This window comes from Petromyzon marinus, chromosome 74, assembly GCF_048934315.1.
Source record: "Petromyzon marinus isolate PM22_M1 ecotype Great Lakes invasive population chromosome 74, UKy_Petmar_22M1.pri1.0, whole genome shotgun sequence".
In the NCBI taxonomy this organism is placed as follows: domain Eukaryota; kingdom Metazoa; phylum Chordata; class Hyperoartia; order Petromyzontiformes; family Petromyzontidae; genus Petromyzon; species Petromyzon marinus.
Window position 1 is genome coordinate 5,991,581 of NC_133740.1, and position 20,429 is coordinate 6,012,009.

The 20,429-nt window shown below is 54.2% G+C and overlaps 1 protein-coding gene across 1 annotated transcript in view; it reads left to right on the forward strand.

Annotated features, from left to right (window-relative positions):
- Window positions 1–20,429, forward strand: part of LOC116937455 (LIM homeobox transcription factor 1-beta-like) — a 201,700-nt gene that overhangs the window by 158,163 nt on the left and 23,108 nt on the right. Inside the window, exons 3-4 of the mRNA XM_076056177.1 lie at window positions 4,984–5,186; window positions 18,332–18,747. Of these exons, the coding sequence (XP_075912292.1) occupies window positions 4,984–5,186; window positions 18,332–18,747 (619 nt within the window). The remainder of the gene's footprint in view (window positions 1–4,983; window positions 5,187–18,331; window positions 18,748–20,429) is intronic.

Consider the following 20,429-nt stretch of genomic DNA (forward strand, 5'->3'; position numbering starts at 1 on the left):
CAAACAACAGGGTGTGGCTCTTCCTCTGAGCAAAAGAATGAAGGGGGCGTGGGAGCGAGGCGGTGAGGTGTGGGAAGCTGTAAGCCACAGGCTACTTTGGGCTCGCCTTCCCATCAACTGGAGGCGAGGAGTGGTGGTCGTGGTTACTTATGACCTTACAAAAGACGAACATCCGTGGAGGGATGCGTGCAAAGCTGATGAGTCAGATACCTTCTATGACCTCCTGTCACAGGTGCTGGCTAAAGTGGCCCCTCGGGATAGAGTCATCTTGTTGGGTGACTTCAATGCCCGAGTTGGTCATGATGCTGACACCTGGTCTGGAGTGATTGGAAGACATGGGCCAGATCAGCTCAATAACAACGGCAGGAGGCTGCTAGATTTTTGTGCAGCCCATGGGCTTGTAATTACCAACACGCTGTTCCGGCATCGGCCGGAACAGCCGATCCCAGCTTGCGGCTGGGGTTGGCATCGTCCCCCACTCCTCCTGATGTCGAGGGTAAATGGGCGAGGTTTAGGACTGTGACTCATGCAGCTGCAATGGCTGCTTTGGGTACGCGGTCCAGACCTCACCAGAGACCCTGGCTGACAGAGGAGGTGTTCAAGCTGGCTGAGAAAAAGCGACAGGCCCACTCTCATCGGCTACAGCATCCCACGTCAGAGAATGAGTAGGCTTATCGCAGCATTCGCTCGGAGGTTCGGAGAGCTGTGAGGCACTGGAAGGATGGGTGGTGGTCGCGGGTTGCTGAGGAGATGGAGTCTGCCTCAGTGGCCCGCGATCACAAATCTCTATTTAACTCCATCAAAAAAGTAACCTGCAGCACCACACCTTTTGCCATCATTAGGGGAAAAAACTGTGATCCATTCTCCGAACCCCAGAAACAGGTTTGCAGATTTGCTGAGCATTTCTGTGAGGTCGTGGGGGATGGGACATCCCTCAGCAGGAAACATCGTGGCACAAAATGGAGTGCCTCAAATATTGAAATAAGTCACCCCCTATGAGTGGCTGGCTGAGGTGCCATCTGTTGAGGAAGTACTGCAGGTGATCAGGAGTCTGAGACCAGGAAAGGCACTGGGCAGAGATGATCTCCAAAGCGAAATGCTGAGGGAGGGTGGCGTTGGTGCAAAGACTGCCCTACATGACATCATAACAACAGTCTGGACCACTGGACGGGTTCCGCAGGATTGGAAGGATGCCCTGGTGGTCCCCCTCTTTAAGAAGGGGGACCGCACAGACGGTAACAACTACAGGGGCATCTCACTCCTCAGTGTGCCGGGAAAGGTCCTGACAAGGATTATTCAACATCGCCTTGCCAGGCACACTGAGGATAGGCTTGCGGAGCCCCAATGCGGTTTCAGGAAAGGGCGTTCCTGCACAGATGCCATATTTTATTCACGTCTGCAGAGGTGTAGGGAATTCCAACAAGACCTACATCTCTGCTTTATTGACCTGGTCAAGGCCTATGATACCATCAGTAGGCCTGGGCTCTGGGTAGTTCTTCGTGCTTTCGGAGTCCCTGACCCTCTGCTTACGATCATTAAGGACCTTCATGATGGTTAGCGAGCCCGGGTAAAACTATGTGGCCGGGAGTCAGAGCCATTCCCTGTACACCTTGGGGTGCGACAGGGATGTCCTCTGGCTCCCACATTATTTAACATCTTTTTTGACCACGTAGTTCGTGGGGCCTACAATAGCTGTACCGGAGGAATTTCCATCTGGTACAGATATAATGGGAGGCTGATCGATGCCCGGGTGCGGTCAAGGGATGGCTCCCTATTGCTCAACCATGTTATGTATGCCGATGATCTGGTAATTGCTGCTCACTCAGAGCAGGAGTTGGAGGCGCTGCTGCTGAACCAGGAGCTTGCCACTAAGAGGTGGGGCCTTACCATCAGCCCCACCAAAATTAAGTGGAGAGTTTCCCATACCTGGGCAGTGTGCTAATGACCGGCTTCAATTTAACAGCAGTGGTCTCACTCCGAATCAGTTTAGAGGCATTATCTTTTCATCGGTTGCGTAACGCTGTGTGGAAGCTACCTGGTCTGTCGCTCTGCACTAAGCTTCAGGTCTTCTCGGCCACGGTCATTCCCTCCCTTCTGTACGCTTGCGAAACGTGGACCCCCTTAATGGAACATCTTCGCCGATTAGAAACATTTAGGCTAGCCTGTCTACGACCCATCCTGGGTTTAACCAGGCTGGATTGTGTGAGGAGCTCACAAATCCTTGAAAGATCTGGGAAAGGTCCCATCGGTGAGCTCCTCCGGCGGGGAAGGCTGTGTTGGCTGGGTCATGTAGCCCGCATGCCCAGCCACCGCATGCCGAAACATTTTTTGTTCGGCTGGATTGAGGGGGCTAAGCGGGCGCGGCACGGGCTAGAGAAGAGATGGAGTGATGTGGTACAGGAGGACGTGGAGCTGAGTGGACTTGTCGATGACTGGTACCAGCGGTGTCAAGATCGGCCTCTGTGGAGGAGGCTCGTGAAGGATGCTACTGGGCAGTTGGAGGCAGTCGCCCTCCAACAACAACGGAGGGCGGGGGAGCGACGCTCACAACAACGAGCGGAGCGCCGGGTGGCTAAATCACAGCAGGTTGGCACAGTAGGGGGCACAGGTGGTGCATCAGCCAGTCATCTCAGTCAGTCGACCCATGGCACCTGGGTCTGCCCCGTGACCTCCTGCCCGCGGGCGTTCGACACTTCACGTGGCCACAGGGTGCACATAGCCTGGCACAAGCGTCGTGGTGATGTCACCGCCACTTAGTGTTGTTGTTGTGTCTGTGTGTGAGTGGTAGTGTAGCGGGTAGCTCTACGCTGTGCTAAGAACCCGGCGACCCGAGTTCGATTCCCGTTCCCGGCCAACACCACCAGTTACCATTATATGAACCGGTCCTGTGGGCCTCCCCTAGGTCGACTCAGCTTCAAATGAGTACACCTGGTGTAGCGGTGTGTAGCGTAGTGAACATCGCTAGCACTGGGGAGACAAAGGCGGCCGGGCGTGGTTGCTGGCCACCCACCCCCTCGTGTGCCGCAGTGCCGGTAGCCCTCATAGGTGGCGCTGCTCACTGACAGATCTTGCCCCTACTGCCTGCTAGAGGCTACACGGGGGAGCTTTGTCTTTGTGGCTACCCCCCCCCCCCCACTGGTGACCCCTCCCCCCACTGACCATCCCCCCACCCGCCCCCACCCCCCTAGACCCCCCCATGACCTACCCGTTGACCACTCCCCCTTGACCCCTCCTTGACCCCTCCTTGACCCCTCCCCCACCCCTCCCCCTTTTCCCCCCTTGACCCCTCCTTGACCCCTCCCCCTTGACCCCCACTTTACCCCCCCAGTTGACCGCTCCCCTTTGACCCCTCCCCTTTGACCCCACCTCCCTTGACCCCTCCCCCTTGACCCCCCCATTTGACCCCCCTTGACCCCCCTCCCTTGACCCCCACGTGACCCCCTTCCCGTTGACCCCTCCCCTCTTGACTCCACCATTTGACCCCTCGACCCCCTCCCCCTCGACTCCTCCCCCTCGACCCCCTCCCCCTCGACCCCCTCCCCCTCGACCCCTCCCCCTCGACCCCCTCGACCCCCTCCCCCTCGACCCCCTCCCCCTCGACCCCTCCCTCTCGACTCCTCCCCCTCGACCCCCTCCCCCTCGACCCCCTCCCCCTCGACCCCCCCCCCTCTCGACTCCTCCCCCTCGACTCCTCCCCCTCTCGACCCCCTCCCCCTCGACCCCCCCCCCTCTCGACTCCTCCCCCTCGACTCCTCCCCCTCGACCCCCTCCCCCTCGACCCCCCCCCCTCTCGACTCCTCCCCCTCGACTCCTCCCCCTCTCGACCCCCTCCCCCTCGACCCCCTCCCCCTCGACCCCCCCCCCTCTCGACTCCTCCCCCTCGACTCCTCCCCCTCTCGACCCCCTCCCCCTCGACCCCCCCCCCTCTCGACTCCTCCCCCTCGACTCCTCCCCCTCGACCCCCTCCCCCTCGACTCCTCCCCCTCGACCCCCTCCCCCTCGACCCCCTCCCCCTCGACCCCCCCCCCTCTCGACTCCTCCCCCTCGACTCCTCCCCCTCTCGACCCCCTCCCCCTCGACCCCCCCCCCTCTCGACTCCTCCCCCTCGACTCCTCCCCCTCGACCCCCTCCCCCTCGACTCCTCCCCCTCGACCCCCTCCCCCTCGACCCCCTCCCCCTCTCGACTCCTCCCCCTCGACCCCCTCCCCCTCGACCCCCCCCTCTCGACTCCTCCCCCTCTCGACTCCTCCCCCTCGACCCCCGCCCCCTCGACCCCTCCCCCTCGACTCCTCCCCCTCGACTCCTCCCCCTCGACCCCCTCCCCCTCGACCCCCTCCCCCTCGACCCCCTCCCCCTCGACCCCCCCCTCTCGACTCCTCCCCCTCGACTCCTCCCCCTCGACTCCTCCCCCTCGAACCCCTCCCCCTCGACTCCTCCCCCTCTCGACTCCTCCCCCCTCTCGACTCCTCCCCCTCGACCCCCTCCCCCTCGACTCCTCCCCCTCGACCCCCTCCCTCTCGACCCCCTCGACTCCTCCCCCTCGACCCCCTCCCCCTCGACCCCTCCCCCTCGACCTCCTCCCCCTCGACCCCCTCCCCCTCGACCCCCTCCCCTCTCGACTCCTCCCTCTCGACTCCTCCCCCTCGACCCCCTCCCCCTCGACTCCTCCCCCTCGACCCCTCCCCCTCGACCTCCTCCCCCTCGACCCCCTCCCCCTCGACCCCCTCCCCTCTCGACTCCTCCCTCTCGACTCCTCCCCCTCGACCCCCTCCCCCTCGACTCCTCCCCCTCGACCCCCTCCCCCTCGACCCCCTCCCCCTCGACTCCTCCCCCTCGACTCCTCCCCCTTGACTCCTCCCCCTCGACCCCCTCGACCACCTCCCTCTCGACTCCTCCCCCTCTCGACTCCTCCCCCTCTCGACTCCTCCCCCCTCTCGACTCCTCCCCCCTCTCGACCCCCTCCCCCTCGACCCCCCTCCCCAGGCTGTTCTCCGCCCGCTGCCCCGCCTGCACGCGCCCCATCTCCCCCACGGAGCGCGTGCTGCGCGCCCCGCTCAGCGGGCGCCCCTTCCACGCTCGCTGCTTCCGCTGCGCGCTCTGCAGGGCCACGCTGCGCCCGGGGGACCGGTTCCTGCTGCTCAGGGACGGCAGCCCCGCCTGCAGCGGCCACGGGGGTGGGGGCGGGGGTGGAGGGGGTGGGGGTGGGGGTGGTGGTGGGGGTGGGGGGCCCAGGCGGGGGGCGAGGGGTGGGGGTGCTGAGGGGGGATCGCCCGTGACGTCGTCGGATACTGGTGAGGGTGGTGGTGGTGGTGGTAGTGGTGGTGAGTGTGGTGGTGAGGTGGTGGTGGTGAGGTGGTGGTGAGGTGGTGGTGGTGGTGACGTGGTGGTGAGGTGGTGAGGTGGTGGTGGTGAGGTGGTGGTGAGGTGGTGGTGGTGGTGGTGAGGTGGTGGTGGTGAGGTGTTGGTGGTGAGAGTGGTGAGGTGGTGGTGGTGAGAGTGGTGAGGTGTTCGTGGTGGTGGTGAGGGTGGTGGTGGTGAGGTGGTGGTGATGGTGAGGTGGTGGTGACGTGGTGGTGAGGTGGTGAGGTGGTGGTGGTGAGGTGGTGGTGAGGTGGTGGTGGTGGTGGTGAGGTGGTGGTGGTGAGGTGTTGGTGGTGAGAGTGGTGAGGTGGTGGTGGTGAGAGTGGTGAGGTGTTCGTGGTGGTGGTGAGGGTGGTGGTGGTGAGGTGGTGGTGATGGTGGTGAGGGTGGTGGTGGTGGTGAGGGTGGTGGTGGTGAGGGTGGTGGTGGTGAGGGTGGTGGTGGTGGTGGTGAGGTGATGGTGGTGGTGGTGAGGGTGGTGGTGGTGAGGGTGGTGGTGACGTGGTGGTGGTGGTGGTGGTGAGGTGGTGTTGGTGGTGGTGAGGGTGGTAGTGGTGGTGGTGAGGTGGTGTTGGTGGTGGTGAGGGTGGTGAGGTGGTGGTGAGGGTGGTGAGGTGGTGGTGAGGTGGTGGTACTCGTGAGGGTGGTGGTAGTGAGGTGGTGCTGGTGAGGTGGTGGTGGTGGTGGTAAGGGTGGTGGTGGTGGTGAGGTGGTGGTGGTGGTGGTAGTGGTGGTGCTAAATTGGTATTCCGGCAAAAACAACCCCATACCTCCTCGTGGTGCCGGACGGACAACTCTGTCGTGGACAGTGCCGTGGGTGGGGAGGGACAATTCTGATTAAACCTTTTCCACTTCATGGCGTCTGTGACCACCACAGCGGCTAAATGGGGCTCTGGATGGGTGCGAGGGGCTGGTAACCCCTCCACCTTCAATTAATTACCACTAAGCTACGAATAAAAAATACAATTAATAAGCTTGTGCTGGAGGACCCGGGGGGCCAGGCGTCTATGACGTCTCCTGGCCAAATCCCAATTGGTGGAGCCAGGAGATTGAATCTCTACACTCGGGGCTCCTCCAGAAACAACGAAAAGCCACTACGTGTGGCCACGTGGAATGTTTGAACGCTCACTGCGGAGGAGAGGCTGCCACTCCTCTGTCAGGAGCTGGACCGGTACCGCCTGGATCTCTGTGGCATTTAGAGGTCCGGTGGACTGGTTCTAGCTCCTGCCACCATGAGGGGTGGACAGTCCTCTACTCGGGGCAGCAGACTGCCAAACAACAGGGTGTGGCTCTTCTTTTGAACAAAAGAATGAAGGGGGCGTGGAAGCGCGGCGGTGAGGTGTGGGAAGCTGTAAGCCCCAGGCTACTTTGGGCTCGCCTTCCCATCAACCGGAGGCGAGGAGTGGTGGTCGTGGTTACTTATGCCCCCACCGAAGACGAACATCCGTGGAGGGATGCAGGCAAGGCCGATGAGTCAGATGCCTTCTATGACCTCCTGTCACAGGTGCTGGCTAAAGTGGCCCCTCGGGATAGAGTCATCACGTTGGGTGACTTCAATGCCCGAGTTTGGTCATGATGCTGGCACCTGGTCTGGAGTGATTGGAGGGCATGGGCCAGATCAGCTCAATAACAACGGTAGGAGGCTGCTAGATTTTTGTGCAACCCATTGGCTTGTAATTACCAACACTCTGTTCCGGCATTGCCGCATCCACACAACATCATGGATACATGCCGGGTCCAAGCAAGAACATCTGCTGGACTACATAGTGACGGACTAGCGGATGTGGGCCCATCTCCTTGACACCAGGACCTACCGTGGAGCTGATCTACCCTCTGACCATCAACTTGTCATCTGTAAGATGCGCCTGCCATTCTTCCACTCCCGTGGTGGGTGTACACCCAGGACCCCATTCAAATCTAAGGTGGCCCGGTCTCAGCTATCTGATGAAAGTTGCAAACGAGAATTTCTTAATCACTTGCGGCTGGGGTTGGCATCGTCCCCCACTCTGCCTGATGTCGAGGGTAAATGGGCGAGGTTTAGGACTGTGACTCATGCAGCTGCAATGGCTACTTTGGGTACGCGGTCCAGACCTCCCCAGAGACCCTGGCTGACAGAGGAGGTGTTCAGGATGGTTGAGAAAAAGCGACAGGCCCACTGTCATCGGTTACAGCATCCCACGTCAGAGAATGAGGAGGCCTTCGCTCGGAGGTTCGGAGAGCCGTGAGGCGCTGCAAGGATGGGTGGTGGTCGCGGGTTGCTGAGGAGATGGAGTCTGCCTCAATGGCCCGTGATCACAAATACCCTATTTAACTCCATCAAAAAAGTAACCTGCAGCGCAACACCTATTACCATCATTAGAGAAAAAACGGTGATCCAATCTCCGACCCCCAGGAACAGGTTTGCCGATTTGCTGAGCATTTCTGTGAGGTCCTGGGGGAGGGGGAATCCCTCAGCCAGGAAAACATCGTGGCACAAAGTGATGATGACCTTGCTGAAGCTGCGGTGCCTCAAATATTGGAAGATGTCACCCCCTGTGAGTGACTGGCTGAAGTGCCATCTGTTGAGGAAGTACTGAAGGCGATCCAGAGTATGATACCAGGAAAGGGACCGGGCATAGATGATTTCCCAAGCGAAATGCTGAGGGAGGGTGGTGTTTATGCACAGACTGCCATCAGAGTCTGGACCACTGGACGGGTTCCTGCAGGATTGGAAGGATCCCCTTGTGGTCAGCCTCTTTAAGAAGGGAGACCGCACAGACTGTAACAACTACAGGGGCATCTCACTCCTTAGTGTGCCAGAAAAGGTCCTGGCAAGCATTATTCAACATCGCCTTGCCAGGCACGCTGAGGTGAGGCTTGCGGAGCCCGAATGTGGTTTCAAGAAAGGGCCGGCCTACACAAATATCATATTCTCTGTCCGTTTTCTGCAGCAGAGGTGTTTGGAATTCCAACAAGACCTATATCTCTGCTTTATTGACTTGGTCAAGGCCTATGATACCATCAGTAGGCCTGGGCTCTGGGTTGTTCTTCGTGCTTTCGGAGTCCCTGACCCTCTGCTCACGATCATTAAGAACCTTCATGATGGTGAGCGGGCCCGGGTAAAACTACCTGGCTGGGAGTTGGAGCCATTCCCTGTTCACTTTGGGGTGCGACAGGGATGTCATCTGGCTCCAACATTATTTAACATCTATTTCGACCACCTAGTTTGTGAAGCCTTTGATGGCTGTACCAGTAGAATTTATGGGAGGCTGATCGATGCCCAAGTGTGGATAAAGGATGGATCCCTATTGCTCAACCACGTTATGTATGCCGATGATCTGGTGATTGTCGCTCACTCAGAGGAGGAGTTGGAGGCACTGCTGCTGAAACTGGAACGTGCCACTAAGAGGTGGGGCGTTACCATCAGCCCCACCAAAACTAAGCACCTGCCTGGGTATTTTGTACCATCGGACACTCCACCCCCACAACTCCCAATCGGTGATAGGGCAGTTGTGGAGAGAGTGGAGAGTTTCCCATACCTGGGCAGTGTGCTTATGACCGGCTCCGGTTTGACAGCAGAGGTCTCACTCCGAATCAGTCGAGCGGCAATATCTTTTTATCGGTTGCGTAACGCTGTGTGGAAGCTACCTGGTCTGTCGCTCCGCACTAAGCTTCAGGTTTTCTCGGCCACGGTCATTCCCTCCCTTCTCTACGCTTGCGAAACGTGGACCCCCCCTAATGGAACATCTTCTCGGATTGGAAACATTTAGGCAGGCCTGCCTACCATCCATCCTGGGGTTAACCAGGGTAGATTGTGTGAGGAGCTCACAAATCTTTGAAATATCTCAGCAACGTCCCATCGGTGAGCTCCTCCGGCAGGCAAGGCTGCATTCTCTGAGTCATGTAGCCTGCATGCCCAGTCACCGCATGCCAAAACAGCTTTTGTTCGGCCGGATAGAGGGTGCTAAATGGGCGTGGCGCAGGCTAGAGAATGGATGGAGTGATGTGGTACAGGAGGGCGTGGAGCTGAGTGGACTTGCCGATGACCGGTACCAGCGGTGTCAAGATCGGCCTCTGTGGAGGAGGCTCGTGAAGGACGCTGCTACTGGGCAGTTGAAGACAGTCACCCTCCAACAACAACGTAGGGCGGAGGAGCGACGCTCAGAACAACGAGCGGAGCGCCGGGTGGCTAAAGCACAGCAGGTTGGCACAGTAGGGGGCACAGGTGGTGCATCAGCCACTCGTCTCAGTCAGTCGACCCGTGGCACCTGCTGGGTCTGCCCTGTGACCTCCTGCCAGCGGGCGTCGTGGTGACGTCACCGCCACTTAGTGGCGAATGGCGGTTGTTGTTGTTGTTGCTGCTAAGGTGGTGATGGTGATGATGAGGTCGTGATGGTATGCTTGTGTGTGTGTGTGTTGAGGTAGTGATGATATACATGTGTGTGTGTGTGTTGAACCTCTTATCGCACCATAGCCCACCATGCTAATCGGAGGTGTTTTGGAATAAGACATTAGTAAATATATAATAAATATATTTACCAATATAAATCTGTTTAACACGTGGGAGGCTTTCACGACCAATATCATTCACAATAAAGGTTTTTGTGTTAGATCGCGTTATTTAGAAATGTGTCGTAACCCTCCACCACCCGACACGGCCAAGCAGCAAAAAAAAGTGTCACGTTGACAAAAGACAAATTATTTCACTGCTTTAGCCCCACTCCTGTGTGTTGTTCAAGAGTGAATCCACAACATTTACAGCTTGAGTAGCACGACGTTTCGCTGGTAATTACATCCAGCATCATCGGGCAATTCGCCAGAATGGTAAAGCCCTCGCTTGCTCCCGGTCTTAAATAGAGCAGCAGGGTGACGTCATCAACACAACTGTCGGCAGTGGCAGAACATGCTTGTCAACAAGGACACTCAATTGATTTTGATAAGGTTGAAGTGCTGTGTAAGACTAATTATTACTGGCCAAGACTCATTAGAGAATCCATTGAAATTGAGAGAAATAGAAATAACTTTAATCGCTCTGACAGCTACAGGCTTAGTGCGGCTAGGAAGCGTATTATTAAATAATACATATTACAATTCCTTATAGGGGAAACACATACTAATTAACTGATTACTAACGTAGCATATAATCACAATAACACACATTACAACGAATTACTAATCTGCAACTCGTTATTAATCATAACCATTGACTGATTACCAATCGATTATATAATTACAATACCCCCCACCCTCTCCACGTCAAATCACTGTACTTGAATGAGTAAAATTATTGTTGTTGAATATGAATCTGTTTATATTTAAATATCAGCGATTGTTCATCCAGCAGTGGATAGACCACGGTGATGGTGTCGACACTGAGAGAGACAGAGAGAGAGAGAGAGTGGGAGCGGAGCCACGTGCAAGTTAGAACATGGTACGCATTTTATCCACCCTCTTTTGAGGTGACGCGTACCGGTGGTGATGGGTGGGCTGAGCCAATCGCTGTCCCGTCTCCTTCTCAGATGGTGGTGGTGGTGGCGGCGGTGGCGGCGGTGGTGGTGGTGGTGGCGGTGTTGGTGACGAAAACGACGACGACGATGATGATGGTGGTGGTGGTGGAGGCGGTGGAGGCGGTGGTGGAGGCGGTGGTGGTGCTGATGATGGTGAGTGGTCGTGGTGTCGCGGGTTAGCGCGGGGGTGGGCAAATTTTTGTTGACTCCTGGGCCACAACGGGTTCTAAAATTTGACGGAGGGCGCCGGGCCAGGAACAGATGTATGGAGTGGTTTTGTGTGCACTGATATCAGTGACGCGTTAAGAATCATTGCATGAGAGGATTTTGCCCTTTAGCAGGTAGCAGAGCGTTTATTTGCAAGGCGACTTAACGAACTGCACGAACGTGGGCGACACAAAAACCACGCCGTAACTCCCGGTCAAAGTGCGCCGTCTAATGGGGGAAACGGGGGCATTACAGGAGAAAGGTAAAATTTAATTTAATAATAGTCATAACGATATTTGGACTAGTTCGGCGGGCCGGATGAAAAAAGCCGAACTTGCCCACGTCTGGGTTAGCGAGTTCCGCCAACGGAACCCGGTAAGTCGAGTTCGATTCCCGCTCTCGGTCCAGCGGCAGTGATGGCGATTGTCTGAACCGGTCCACTGGGTCGACTCAGTCATTCACTCATTCACTCACTCATTCACTCACTCACTCATACACTCACTCACTCATACACTCACTTATTCACTCATTCACTCACTCACTCATACACTCACTCATACACTCACTCATTCACTAACACTTTCATTCACTCACTCACTGACACTTTCATTCACTTACTCACTCATTCACTAACTCACTCATTCACTCAGTAATACACTCACTCATTCCCTCACTCACTAATACACTCACTCACTCACTCATTTACTCACTCATTCACTCACTCCACTCACTCATTCACTCAATCCACTCACTCATTCACTCACTCATTCACTCATTCATTCACGCCATCACTCATACACTCACTCATACAATCACTCATTCACTCACACTTTCATTAACTCATTCATTCACTCATTCACTCACTCACTCACTCAATCAATCACTCACTCATACACTCACTCACTCATTCACTCACTCATACACTCACTCATTCACTCACACTTTCATTCACTTATTCACTCACTCACTCAATCATTCACTCGCTCATACACTCACTCATTCACTCACTCATTCACTCACTCACTCACTCATTCACTAACTCACTCATTCACTAACTCACTCATTCACTCACTCATTCACTCACTCACTCCTTCACTAACTCACTCCTTCACTAACTTACTCATTCACTCACTCATTCACTCTCTCATCCACTGCCTCGCAGCTGGCTAACACGCAACTCGGGTAGAGATGTTGACATTTCTTGTGGTTACATTTCAGACCAAAACAGGAGAGATGATGACGATGCTGTTCATTGTTGTTGTTGTCGTTGTTGTTGTTCTGGTTATTGTTGTGGTAGTTGTTGTGGTTGGTGTTGTGGTTGTTGTGGTTGTTGTTCTGGTTATTGTAGTTGTTGTTGTTCTGGTTGTTGTGGTTGTTGTTGTGGTAGTTGTTGTGGTTGGTGTTGTGGTTGTTGTGGTGGTTGTTGTTGTTTTGGTTATTGTAGTTGTTGTTGTTCTGGTTGTTGTGGTTGTTGTGGTGGTTGTTGTGGTTGTTGTTGTGGTGGTTGTTGTTGTGGTGGTTGTTGTTGTGGTAGTTGTTGTTGTTGTTCTGGTTGTTGTAGTGGTTGTTGTTGTGGTAGTTGTTGTGGTTGTTGTGGTTGTTGTTGTGGTGGTTGTTGTTGTTGTTGTTTTGGTTGTTGTGCTTGTTGTTGTGGTTGTTGTGGTAGTTGTTGTTGTTGTGGTGGTTGTTGTTGTGGTAGTTGTTGTTGTTCTGGTTGTTGTAGTGGTTGTTGTTGTGGTAGTTGTTGTGGTTGCTCTTGTTGTGGTTATTGCTGTAATTACCGGCAAAACGTCACAGCTGCTCTTAATTGTAAATATAGCAGTACTAGTATACTGCACTATACACTACTATACAATACACTATACACTACTACACACTACACTATACACTACTATACACTACTATACACTACAATATACACTACTATACACTACACTATACACTACTATACACTACACTATACACTACACACTATACACTACTATACACTACACTATACACTACACTATACACTATACACTACACTATACACTACACTATACACTACACACTATATACGACACTATACAGTATACTATACACTACACACTACACTATACACTACTATACACTACACTATACACTACACACTACACTATACACTACACTATACACTACACTATACACTATACTATAAACTATACACTACACACTATACACTACACTATACACTACACTATACACTATAATACACTACACTATACACTACACTATACACTACACACTACACTATACACTACACTATACACTACACTACTACACACTACACTATATACTGCACGTAGTGATGATGACCGTTTGTGTTATGGTCGAAACGTAGTGAGAATTTTTTATTGTTTTATATATTTTATTATTTTATTGTTTCCCTTCAACGTGACTTTACCGAAAGAGCTAAGAACATGTATTACTGCAGTCACGAAAGCTTTAAATCAAAACAACAACAACAAAAACAACAACAACAACAACAACAAAAATAACAACAACAACAACAACAGCTAGCCAGCCACCAGTCCACGATTGAATGCCGGTCGCGACTGTCCGCGTCGTTTGAATGCTCAACATTCGCGCTCCGTTCGCGATCTCTCCCACAACACCCCTCTCCCCGGACCACCACCACCACCACCGAGATTTGCCTTGTGGTGAAGCTATAAAATAAAACAATAACAGAACTCAACGCTTCAACGCGGGCGACCGTCGTCGGCTAAGAGTGTACGAGGGCGAGCCGACACGGTGAACTTACGAACGCACACAACGGAACAACACAGAGAGCCGGCAAAAGCGCCACAGCCAACGCAGCCGCCTGGTGCCGACCCGCGGGCCCTCCGTAGAACGACGGCAAACATGAAGGCAGCGTCGCTGTGACCCCCGGGGGCCTCAGGCGGAGTAGAGGTGGGATGAGGAGCGTGATGAACCCGGCCACGCGTTAACTCCGCGTTAACCGACTCTCCGATTTTTCTCCGCGCTCGATATCGCCGTTGACGGTTTGTTCGCAGTTCCACTGCCACTCCTCCGGCCACTATGGTCTTGCGGGAGGGGGGGGGGATTGGGGCAGAGGACGAAGACGGCGGACGTCTTGCGTTGTGCCTGAAATGTCGTGATTTATTTTATTATATAGCTACCACGTGACGTTACCCCGAAGAACCAGAGAGTAATGGATCGCTGCGGTCAAGAAAGCTTCAAATCAAGATTGACAATGAGAGAGTTCTGCGGAATTCTGTAGGATAGTAGCCAGAGGCTGACCAGGCTCCTCCAAAGAAGAGTTCTGTGGAATTCCGGAGGATAGTGGCTGGAGGCTGACCAGGATCCTTCAAAGAAGAATTCTGTGGAATTCCAGACCATAGTGGCTAGAGGCTGACCAGGCTCCTGACCAGGCTCCTTCAAAGAAGAATTCTGTGGAATTCCAGAGGATTGTGGCCGGAGGCTGACCAGGATCCTTCAAAGAAGGGTTCTGTGGAATTCCAGACCATAGTGGCTAGAGGCTGACCAGGCTCCTGACCAGGCTCCTTCAAAGAAGAATTCTGTGGAATTCCGGACGATTGTGGCCAGAGGCTGACCAGGCTCCTGACCAGGCTCCTTCAAAGAAGAGTTCTGTGCAATTCCGGACCATAGCTGCCGGAGGCTGACCAGGCTCCTTCAAAGAAGAGTTTCGTGGAATTCCCAAACGATAGTGGCCGGAGGCTGACCAGGCTCCTTCAAAGAAGAGTTCTGTGGAATTCCAGACCATAGTGGCTAGAGGCTGACCAGGCTCCTGACCAGGCTCCTTCAAAGAAGAGTTGTGTGGAATTCCCAAACGATAGTGGCCGGAAGCTGACCAGGCTCCTTCAAAGAAGAGTTCTGTGGAATTCCCAAACGATAGTGGCCGGAGGCTGACCAGGCTCCTTCAAAGAAGAGTTCTGTGGAATTCCCAAACGATAGTGGCCGGAGGCTGACCAGGCTCCTCCAAAGAAGAGTTCTGTGGAATTCCGGATGATAGTGGCTGGAGGCTGACCAGGCTCCTTCAAAGAAGAGTTCTGTGGAATTCCAGACCATAGTGGCCAGAGGCTGACCAGGCTCCTCCAAAGAAGAGTTCTGTGGAATTCCAGACCATAGTGGCTAGAGGCTGACCAGGCTCCTGACCAGGCTCCTTCAAAGAAGAATTCTGTGGAATTCCGGACGATTGTGGCCAGAGGCTGACCAGGCTCCTGACCAGGCTCCTTCAAAGAAGAGTTCTGTGCAATTCCGGACCATAGCTGCCGGAGGCTGACCAGGCTCCTTCAAAGAAGAGTTTCGTGGAATTCCCAAACGATAGTGGCCGGAGGCTGACCAGGCTCCTTCAAAGAAGAGTTCTGTGGAATTCCAGACCATAGTGGCTAGAGGCTGACCAGGCTCCTGACCAGGCTCCTTCAAAGAAGAGTTGTGTGGAATTCCCAAACGATAGTGGCCGGAGGCTGACCAGGCTCCTTCAAAGAAGAGTTCTGTGGAATTCCCAAACGATAGTGGCCGGAGGCTGACCAGGCTCCTTCAAAGAAGAGTTCTGTGGAATTCCCAAACGATAGTGGCCGGAGGCTGACCAGGCTCCTCCAAAGAAGAGTTCTGTGGAATTCCGGATGATAGTGGCTGGAGGCTGACCAGGCTCCTTCAAAGAAGAGTTCTGTGGAATTCCAGACCATAGTGGCCAGAGGCTGACCAGGCTCCTCCAAAGAAGAGTTCTGTGGAATTCCCAAACGATAGTGGCCGGAGGCTGGACCAGGCTCCATCAAAGAAGAGTTCTGTGGAATTCCGGATGATAGTGGCCAGAGGCTGACCAGGCTCCTTCAAAGAAGAGTTCTGTGGAATTCCCAAACGATAGTGGCCGGAGGCTGGACCAGGCTCCATCAAAGAAGAGTTGTGTGGAATTCCGGATGATAGTGGCTGGAGGCTGACCAGGCTCCTTCATAGAAGAATTCTGTGGAATTCCGGACGATAGTGGCCAGAGGCTGACCAGGCTTCTCCAAAGAAGAGTTCTGTGGAATTCCAGACCATAGTGGCCGGAGGCTGACCAGGCTCCTGACCAGGCTCCTCCAAAGAAGAGTTCTGTGGAATTCCGGACGATAGTGGCCAGAGGCTGACCAGGCTCCTTCAAAGAAGAGTTCTGTGGAATTCCGGATGATAGCGGACGGAGGCTGACCAGGCTCCTTCAAAGGAGAGTTCTGTGGAATTCCCAAACGATAGTGGCTGGAGGCTGGACCAGGCTCCTCCAAAGAAGAGTTCTGTGGAATCCCGGACCATAGTGGCCGGAGGAGAGGCAGTGCAACTGTGAACAAACCGGCACGGCGATATTCAGCGCGGAGAAAATCGGAAGTTTGAGAGAGAGAAAATCGGGAAGTTTGAGAGGGCAAAAAATGTTTAGCAAAATCTGGAAGTGCAACGCATTGCGACGCAGGGAGTCGGTTAACGTGGAGTTAACGCGTGGCCGGGTTCATCACGCTCCTCATCCCCCCTCTCTCCGTCTGAGGCCACGGGGGGACACAGCGACGCTGCCTTCATGTTTTGCCGTCGTTCTACGGAGGGCCCGCGGGTCGGCACCAGGCGGCTGCGTTGGCTGTCGAGCGGGCCGGCTCTCTGCGTTGTGTCGTTGTGTGCGTTCGTAAGTTCACCGCGTCGGTGTTCTAGATTCGAAGCTTTCGTGACTGCAAGGATCCACACTCTTTGGTTCTGTTCGGTAAAGTCACGTCGGTAAAAAAAAAAAAACATGAAACTAGTTTTCAATGGTACGGTATATTTTTCAAGTAGTGGTACCCCAAACTTTCGCAGCTCTTAAAAACATTCCCCTTTCACACCATCAATAGGTAAACTCCCCCTCCACCCCTTGCCAACCGGCATGTTCACCCGCATGTACACCACCTTTATGCTAAGTCGGCCAATCAAATGCTAATTTTTACGCTAATTCCTTTGTCAAGGCACCTTAATGCCTCTCACACAGCTTAAAGGTCCGCGGTCTGAGCGTGGCTGTGTTTCACTCCAGCGCTGTCCTCGAGACAGCCTGGTCCCTTCACCTGATGAAGGCCGCTTGTGTTGTGGCCGAAACGTCGTGATTTTTGTTGTTTTATTTTTTAAACCTACGTGACTTTACCGAATAGAACCAAAGAGTATACGTCAATATAATAAATGTGCTCAATATATTCTTCAATAAGCTGAGCTATGAACAGCAACTGGGTATACACTACGATGGTGTGAAAAGGGAATTTTAAGAGCTGCGAAAGTTTGGGGTACCACTCTTTGAAAAAAATATACTGTACCGTTGAAAATTAGTTTAATGTTTAATCTCACCCAGCGTTCATTGGAGCTCTGTCATCCCGACAGTTCTGTTCCTTCACCTTGATCCCTCTCACACGGCTTAAAGGTCCGCGGTCTGAGCGTGGCTGTGTTTTCACTCCAGCGCTGTCCTCGAGACAGCCTGGTCCCTTCACCTGATGAAGGCCGCTTGTGTTGTGGCCGAAACGTCGTGATGTTTGTTGTTTTATTTTTTAAACCTACGTGACTTTACCGAATAGAACCAAAGAGTATAGCGTGTTGGCTGTTGTTTTTTCTCATTAATTCTTAACCTGACGAGGGTTGCCCGCGTTGCAGCTGAAACGTCGTGTTCTATTGGTGCTTGATTTTATCTTTCTACGTGACAAAGAGTAATTCCTGGCAGCCACGGAATGCTTCGGATCTGGTTTGCCAATTGTCTTTATACTTGGTTCTTTCGGTAAAGTCACCGCGTGGAATGGAAAGAAAATAATAAAAAAATATTTTATTTTATTACGTTTTATATACATTACTATACACTACACTGTACACTACTATACACTATACTATACACTACAATATACACTACACTACTATGCACTACACTATACACTACTATACACTACACTATACACTACTATACACTACACTATACACTACACTATACACTACACTACACACTACACTATACACTACACTACTATGCACTACACTATGCACTACACTATACACTACACTATACCCTACACTACTATGCACTACACTGTGCACTACACTGTACACTACACTGTACACTACACTATACACTACACTACTATACACTACACTACTATACACTACACTATGGAAATAAAATAAAATAAAATAAATATTTAATAACGTTTTACTTTCATCATCTTATTTCCATTCCACGTGGTGACTTTACCGACAGAGCCGAGGAGATGAATCGCTGCAGTCACGAAATCTTTAAATCTGGTTTGTTTATTGTTGTTCGTTTGTTTGCTTCACCAGTCGTCGTGGTAGTGGCCGCGAGAGTTATTTTTCAAATCGTCCCGACGTTTCGCGCCCCGCCCCTCCCTCCTCCCACCCGCTACTTCGGCAAGCCGCCGGCCAGGGGGCCGACGGAGCCTGGAGACACCGGCGGACACCGCAGCCGCTGCCGCTGCCGGAGCCTCGCAGGAATCTCGGGGGCTCGTCCACGGCAAAGACTCGGAGGGGGGAACGAGGAGGCGGTGGAGGCGGTGGTGGCGGAGGTGGTGGAGGTGGTGGTGGAGGTGGTGGTGGAGGTGGTGGAGGTGGTGGCGGTGGTGGCAAGAGGTTGAAACGGCCACGGACGATCCTCACCCCGCAGCAGAGGAGAGCGTTCAAGGCCTCCTTTGAGATGTCCTCCAAACCTAGCCGCAAGGTACGGACGGTGCTGGTGGTGGTGGTGATGGTGGTGGTGATGGAGGTGGTGGTGGTGGTGGAGGTGGTGGTGATGATGGTGGTGGTGATGATGGTGATGGTGGTGATGATGATGGTGATGGTGGTGGTGGAGGTGGTGGTGATGATGGTGGTGGTGGTGGTGGTGGTGATGGTGGTGATGATGGTGGTGGTGATGGTGGTGGAGGTGGTGGTGATGATGGTGGTGGTGGTGATGGTGGTGATGATGGTGGTGGTGATTATGGTGATGACGGTGGTGGTGGTGGTGGTGGTGATGGTGGTGGTGGTGATGGTGGTGGTGGTGATGGAGGTGGTGGTGGTGGTGGTGGTGGTGGTGGTGGTGATGGTGGTGGTGGTGGTGATGGTGGTGATGATGGTGGTGGTGATGGTGGTGGAGGTGGTGGTGATGATGGTGGTGGTGGTGATGGTGGTGATGATGGTGGTGGTGATTATGGTGATGACGGTGGTGGTGGTGGTGGTGGTGGTGGTGATGGTGGTGGTGGTGATGGAGGTGGTGGTGGTGGTGGTGGTGATGGTGGTGGTGGTGGTGATGGTGGTGGTGGTGATGGAGGTGGTGGTGGTGGTGGTGATGGTGATGGTGGTGGAGGTGGTGGAGGTGGCGGTGGCAAGAGGTTGAAACGGCCACGGACGATCCTCACCCCGCAGCAGAGGAGAGCGTTCAAGGCCTCCTTTGAGATGTCCTCCAAACCCAGCCGCAAGGTACGGACGGTGCTGGTGGTGGTGGTGGTGGAGGTGGTGGTGGTGGTGGTGATGGTGGTGGTGATGGTGGTGGTGGTGGTGGTGATGGTGATGGTGATGATGGTGGTGGTGGTGATGGTGGTGGTGCACGTGGTGGTGATTGTGATGGTGGTGGACGTGGTGGTGGTGGTGATGATGTTGGTGGTGGTGGTGATGGTGGAGGTGGTGGTGGTGATGGTGGAGGTGGTGATGGTGGTGGTGGTGATGGTGGTGGTGGTGGTGGTGATGGTGGTGGTGCACGTGGTGGTGATTGTGATGGTGGTGGACGTGGTGGTGGTGGTGATGATGTTGGTGGTGGTGGTGATGGTGGAGGTGGTGATGGTGATGGTGGTGGTGGTGGTGATGGTGGTGGTGGTGGTGATTGTGATGGTGGTGGACGTGGTGGTGGTGATGATGTTGGTGGTGGTGGTGATGGTGGAGGTGGTGGTGGTGATGGTGGAGGTGGTGGTGGTGATGGTGGAGGTGGTGATGGTGGTGGTGGTGGTGATGGTGCACGTGGTGGTGGAGGTGGTGATGGTGGTGGTGATGGTGGTGGTGGTGGTGGTGGTGATGGTGGTGAGGAGGTGGTGAGGTGGCGGCGGTGGTGGTGGTGATGGTGGTGGTGGTGATGGTGGTGGTGGTGATGGTGGTGGTGGTGATGGTGGTTGTGGTGGTGATGGTGGTGGTGGTGGTTGTGGTGGTGGTGGAGGTGGTGGTGGTGGTGGTGATGGTGGTGGTGATGGTGGTGGTGGTGGTGGTGATGGTGATGGTGATGATGGTGGTGGTGGTGATGGTGGTGGTGCACGTGGTGGTGATTGTGATGGTGGTGGACGTGGTGGTGGTGGTGATGATGTTGGTGGTGGTGGTGATGGTGGAGGTGGTGGTGGTGATGGTGGAGGTGGTGATGGTGGTGGTGGTGATGGTGGT